The 6,696-nt window shown below is 45.8% G+C and overlaps 1 protein-coding gene across 1 annotated transcript in view; it reads right to left on the reverse strand.

The window, feature by feature from the left end:
• Positions 1–259: 259 nt before the first annotated feature.
• The window catches only part of CD83 (CD83 molecule), a 20,466-nt gene continuing 14,029 nt past the window's right edge, over positions 260–6,696 (reverse strand). Inside the window, exon 4 of the mRNA XM_030317042.1 lies at positions 260–492. Coding sequence (XP_030172902.1) covers positions 260–492 — 233 coding nt within the window. The remainder of the gene's footprint in view (positions 493–6,696) is intronic.

Raw genomic sequence — 6,696 nt, forward strand, 5'->3', positions numbered from 1 at the left:
CTCACAAACCATGAGCTCGTGACCTGAGCCAAAATCAAGGGCTGGACGCTCAACCGACTGAGCCACCCAGGCAGGCGCCCTTTGCTGTGGCTTTTAACAAAGACGAGGGCGTATGGTAAGTCTTTGTACTCTGAATTTCATTTTTTTTCTTTCTGTTGCCAATTGCCTGCTCACTTGGACGTAACATTAGCCCTTCCTACAGGGTGTCCGCGGACACTATTGAAGACCAGGGGGAAAGGAACTCGGGTCTGTTTGTGGGTCATCGTGCTGCCTTGGGCAGAGTCACGTGTCCAGAGAGAACGCGGGCCTGTTCCCTGATGGAACATTCCAGTTGGAGAGCCACCCAGCCAGCCTGCAGGCTCCGGACCTCTGTCTTGTCTACGGTATTTGAGAGAAGCTCTTTCCGGGGTGGGAGCTGGGCGATGACGGAGAAGGTGAAGAGCACGGGCATTAGGATATCCCATCCTTCTCGCAGACCTTTCGTAGGTTCGCCTGAGGAGGAAAGCGGGTGATCCTTGCTTTAAGGAAGCAAAGGCATAAACTAAACTTGATGGCAGACCTCTTCCATCCCCTGAGCCCATTCATTGCTACAGATACTGTTTCCTCTGCTTTTTCCTAGACCGACTTAAAAGCGACAGATGCAGGGGCTCCTGGGTGGCGCAGTCGGTTAAGCGTCCGACTTCAGCCAGGTCACGATCTCGCGGTCCGTGAGTTCGAGCCCTGCGTCAGGCTCTGGGCTGACGGCTCAGAGCCTGGAGCCTGTTTCCGATTCTGTGTCTCCCTCTCTCTCTGCCCCTCCCCCGTTCATGCTCTGTCTCTCTCTGTCCCAAAAATAAATAAACGTTGAAAAAAAATAAAAATAAAAAAAAAAAAGCGACAGATGCAAAGAGGCCTAAAAAATGATTAGAGATTCTCTTATTTTGCTTTGTTTTGTTCTGCATGACTGGGTCAGTTAGGCTGATGCTGGTTGGTCAGGCAACAACCATTTGGCTCTCATTTCTGACCTTCAGGGCTGAGTTAGGATAAAAGGAAACTTGCTAACTGCTTTGAAAAGCTACTTGGCAAATGCACTTTTCCTTTGAGCCGGCAGCTCCAATTCTAGAATCCTGACTGCCTAAAGAGCCAGGGAGCGAAACGCAGCTAGGTAGCTACGAGCATGTTCATCACTGCCCCATTTATAATAGGGAGAGAGCCGGAGGAAGAGAGAGGGAGAGAGAGAGAAACAACACAATCAGCAATAAGAGACTGCTTAACTAAATCAAGACACATTCAGGGGACCGGGCATTAGGTCACCTTGTAGAATTGCATTTTGATACGTGAAAATGTTCACAGTAGGTTCCTGAAAGAAAAAAAAAAAAAAAAAGCAGACTACGAAAAGATGCGTCCCTGTCCAGGGGCCTGCAATCCGGGGGTCAAAGGCTGGTCGCTAGACCAGCATCACAGGAAGCTTGCTGGAATGCCCAATCTCTGGGCCCACCAGACCCACTGAACCAAAGCTGCCTTTCGACATTCAGAAGCCTTAAGGCTCTGAACGCACATTGACTGGTCTACACCACAGCCTGCTATCCGTCTACAATGACATTTCCAGGGGTCCACGGCACCGTGAGAGGGGGAAACACTCGACATTTTGAGTTTTGCACAAAGTTAAGTAAAATTCATTTATAGCACCGTTCTTTCTTCGGAGACGATAAGCTTGCTTTCATAGGGTTCAGCTTCTTTTCTTTTATCCAGTGATGGTGATTTGGGGACGGTAGGTTTTGCTTGTTCTCGCAGCTGCTTCGGGGGCCTTCGTTGGCAAAGATGTGTTGTTTTAGAAATTTTACTAGGAAATCTGGGAATCGTGGTGGCTGCTAACCCACAACACTTTCGAGTAACATGTTATGTATGGGTGTGTAGTTTAGGGGTGCGTGGAAATTACATGGACACAGTGGCCCCCTTTGGGAGGTAGGACAGTGGACACTTCTGGTGTTTTCTTGTTTTCTGAGTTGTCCAGGTTTTCAGCATGTAGCACTAAAAAGTTGAAGTCAAGGGGCGCCTGGGTGGCTCAGTCGGTTGAGCGTCCGACTTCAGCTCAGGTCACGATCTCACAGCTCGTGAGTTCGAGCCCCGCGTCGAGCTCTGTGCTGACGGCTCAGAGCCTGGAGCCTGCTTCATGTTCTGTGTTTCCCTCTCTCTCTGCCCCTCCCCTGCTCACGCTGTCTCTCTCTGTCTCTCAAAAATAAATAAACATTAAAAAAAAATAGTTGACGTCGAAGCTGGACCTATGGAGGGCAAATGTTCGGTGTCAGTAGCTCAGGAAGTTGTCTGTTTGGGGACCCCCAATGCAGTGACAATGCACATGGACTGTGGACCCAATCAGCCTGGGCTCTAGCCCCAGCAGCACCCTGGCCAGGTGCAAGGCCAAGGAATGTGTGTCCTTGAGTCTTGGGTTCTCTATCTATAATATGGATGATGAGAGTAACAGTACCTAATTCTAGGGTGGTTCGGAGGTGAAGTGAATTAGCTTCTGTATGAAGCTGTTAAAAAAAAAAAAAAGTAACACAAACCGGGGTGGCTTAAAACAATAGACTTAGTCTCTCACACTTCTGAAGGTCAGAAGTCCAACACCAAGGTGTCGGGCTGGCCCTACTCGCTCTGAAGCCTCTAGAGGAGAATTTATCCTGGCCTCCTCCAGGGTCTAGTGGCTCCAGGCGCTCTCCAATCACTGCCCTGGTCTCCACGTGGCCTTCTCTTCTCTAGTGTGTTCTCTTCTGTCTCTTACAAGGACTCCTGTCATTGGATTTAGGGCTCTCTTGGGTCATCCAGGAAGATCCCATCTCAGGATTCTCCACTTAGCTACATCTGCAAAGACGCCTTTTTCAAATAAGATCACATCTATAGATACTAGAGCTTAAGAACCAGAGATCTCTTTTTGGGAGAGCAACGCCATTCAACCCACTACAGCATATATAATCCAACTTAAAACAGCACAGGATACACAACTAGTGTAGTCTTTGTCCCATTTCTGTCCTCTGGGAAGCTCTTGTTCCAGAATTTTCTCTACAGGTTCTTACTTAGCTAGAAGCCTCTTGCTTTCCAATTTCCAACCCAACCGAATCATCATTATTACTAAAGATATCCATCGCAAAACCATTGTTATTAAGGATAAGCATTTCGGTTCACCATGGTTACCACTGAAAATAAGAAAAGAGGTTGAGGAAAACAGCATCAAGTCTGAACAGATAGAACATTCAGTAAAAGTGAACCCACAGAGTCATTTTCATCTCCAGAATTCCATGTGTCTCTCTTTTTCCCGGCAGCCATCTTACATTAGTCTAACAAATTCCCCAGAGGGCACCAGGAGACACAGCTGACGTTAGGCATAGAACAGTTTTGTCTTTCAGGACAGCTTTTTGTAAAGGGCACCCTCCCAAGGGCACAAGGAAGCAAACACATCTCCCGAGTGGTCGTCCAGACCAGCCGGCAGCCTCGCCCTGGCTCTCCAACCTCAGGGAGCAGATTGCTATCCTCACCGCCAAATATCTCCCCTCTGCTTCCAAAAGCTAAAAGGGCAGTATTTTCTCGTAACTGTGTTAGGTCCTCGGATGGACTGAGGACTTGTTCACAGTTGTGTGTCAAGATTTAAGCACAATAGTTGACCTAGAGTAGGAGCACAGCATGTTTTGTTGAATGAATGAATGAATGAATGAATGAGTTTGTGACATGGGGAGAGTCAAATCCTAGCATTCAAAGAGTAATAGTTTCAACAGACAAGTTATGTACATTCTTCAAATATGAGTCCCCACCACCCCACGCCCACCCTGTGAGAGTTTTCTTTAAATGGGAAACCAGGCTGTCCCAAGGGAGCCCTGTTTCTGCCACTGGCCAGGGTGAGGCCTTCTGCCCTGGGATGTGTTTATAGAATCAGCACTAAGGGCAGGATCCTACAACATGGCTTCCTGAGTGCATGGGGGAGGTGTCCAATCACCCCCTGACTGCCATCCCACTTCTGGGACCTCCTGCTTCCTGGGAAGGCAGCGTCACCTCCACATGGCTCCATATACAGGAGCCACAAGACGGAATCCTTCCCGAGGCCTACGCAGGCAGCTTCCAATCAGAGAACTGCAAATCCAGGCCACCAACTGCCTTTTCACAGAGCGATGTAGACCTTTCTTTATACATAGCCAAGGGTACATTTGTAGCTCGAGCATTTCGGTGGAGAAGCCATGCGGGAAAAGCAACGTGCTCAAACGCCATCATCTGTTTCCAACATCTCTTCAAACCCAACTCCCTAACACTTAGCCCACAAAGTGGTCTTCTCCACATGCTCACCTAGAAATACGATTTGGATATTTCAGACTGAAAAGAAGTATAGCCCCCGGAAAAACCCAGACAACAAAGGCCGAAGCCAATGTGGTGGTTATTTGGATCAGCCAGAAAATCCATCAGTTCTTCCCTCAACCTGCAGCCGCCTCCGAATGAAGGTTCTAGTCACATCCCTGCTATTATTTCTACCTTTCACTGGTGAGCTCTGGAGTTAGGCTCGTTCAGCAGTGAAGCCATTTCGAAAGATCTGGAAGTAGAGATTTCCAAATAATTAGAGCCAACAGCGATTCCAGAAGTTTCACAGCTGCCCCGTGGAATGGGATGTTCGGCCAGTGCAGTTACAACCCATTACCACAGTGGTGTTTTCATTTCAGGCTACAGGCGGGCTTTGTAAGAACGTGAAAATCAATACAAAAGGTTTGTCGGGGGTGACATGTTTGTTAATGTTTTATTGATTATGCTATTGGTCGTAAATTTTCTAACTTAATAAAGCTCAAGATTTTTTGCAGTGAAAGACAGAGGTTATTTAATTAACTGGCAACTTAATGCAAAAGCACTAACATGACACATTGTGACTGCTTCAAAGTGACACCCAATTCATCACTCTCCAAGTGGGCGTGATGTCACGCGCGCACACACTCACACGAGCACGTTATGCCACTGAGAGAATTAGGCAAGGGGACCCTGTTGTAAAAAGGACATCATCTATCCACACACTTAAGACTAAAAGAATAGCTACGCAAGCATCGATCTGCTGTCTTTATAAAAGGAAATTAAGAATACGCTCTTTAAAAACTAAGCCAAATTATAAATGCCCATAATTCAGGCAGCATTGGTAAAAAATTCATAATTCACTTTCTGTATCCAGAGTGAAAACACCATGACCTAACCTAACGATCCCGTGAGATCACAATTATTTATTTTACGTATCTAAGAAATCATATAAATTCAGTCCAGCAATGGTTCGTGTTACTCTTTCCCAGAACTGTTTGGTCCATCCTATATGTACTATGTATTCATGGTGCTAAGGTCCTGTGCAAAAATGACTTTATGATCCTCACTATCACATGACTTCTTATTATCTGCTGATATTGGTGGCCAAAGTACAAAGCTGTTAGACTCAAAGCATTTTCCAATGAACCGTTAGTGAAACACATCTGTCTCTCTTCAAATACAAATATTAGGAAGGGAAACGCGGGTCACTTAGCTCGATTTTCCTTGTTTGTTTGGGTTTTTTTTTTTTTTTCCATCATGACAGGTGTATGCTTTAATCCCTATCTCTTATTTTCCCCATCCCCACCCCAACCACCTCCCCTCTGGTGACCATCTGTTCTCTAGAATTAAGAGTCCGTTTCTTGGGGCGCCTGGGTGGCGCAGTCGGTTAAGTGTCTGACTCCAGCCAGGTCACGATCTCGCGGTCCGTGGGTTCGAGCCCCGCGTCAGGCTCTGGGCTGATGGCTCAGCGCCTGGAGCCTGTTTCCGATTATGTGTCTCCCTCTCTCTCTGCCCCTCCCCCGTTCATGCTCTGTCTCTCTCTGTCCCAAAAATAAATAAATGTTGAAAAAAAATATATTAAAAAAAAAAAAAGAGTCCGTTTCTTGGTTTGTCTCTCTCTCTCTCTCGTTTATCTGATTTGCCCGTTTGTTTTGCTTCTTATAAGAGTGAAATCAGATGGTATTTGTCTTTCTCTGTCCGACCTATTTCGTTAGCATTATACTCTCTAGCTCCATTCACGTTGTTGTAAATAGCAAGATTTCATTCTTCTCATGGCTGAATAATATTCCATTGTAAATCTGTATCACTTTTTCCTTATCCATTCATCTATTGATAGACACTTGAGCCGCCTCCGTAGTTTGGCTATTGTAAATAATATTGCAATAAACGGGGTGCATGTATTCTTTTGAATTAGTATTTTTATATTTGGGGGAGGGGTAAATACTCAGTAGTGAAATCACTGGATTGTAGGGTAGTTCGAAAAAAGTTACTACAACCAATGTCCATGACATTACTGCCTGGGCTCTCGTCTAGGATTTTTATGGTTTCAGGTCTCACATTTAGATCTTTAACCCATTTTGAATGTATTCTTGTGTCTGGTGTAAGAAAGGGGTCCAGGTTCATTCTTCTGCATGTCGCCGTCCAGTTTTCCCAGCACCATTTGTTGAACAGACTGTCTTTTTCCCATCGGATATTCTTTCCCGCTTTGTCGAAGATTGATTGACCATCAAATTATGGGGTTTTTTTTCTCGGTTTTCTGTTCTACTCCATTGATCTCTGTGTCTATTTTTGCACCAGTGCCATGGTGTTTTAATTATTACCACTTTGTAATATAACTTGAAATCTGGGATTGTGACACCTCTGGTTTTGTTTTTCTTTTTGAAGGTTGCTCTGGCT

The sequence above is a fragment of the Lynx canadensis genome, chromosome B2 (assembly GCF_007474595.2).
Source record: "Lynx canadensis isolate LIC74 chromosome B2, mLynCan4.pri.v2, whole genome shotgun sequence".
Taxonomy (NCBI): domain Eukaryota; kingdom Metazoa; phylum Chordata; class Mammalia; order Carnivora; family Felidae; genus Lynx; species Lynx canadensis.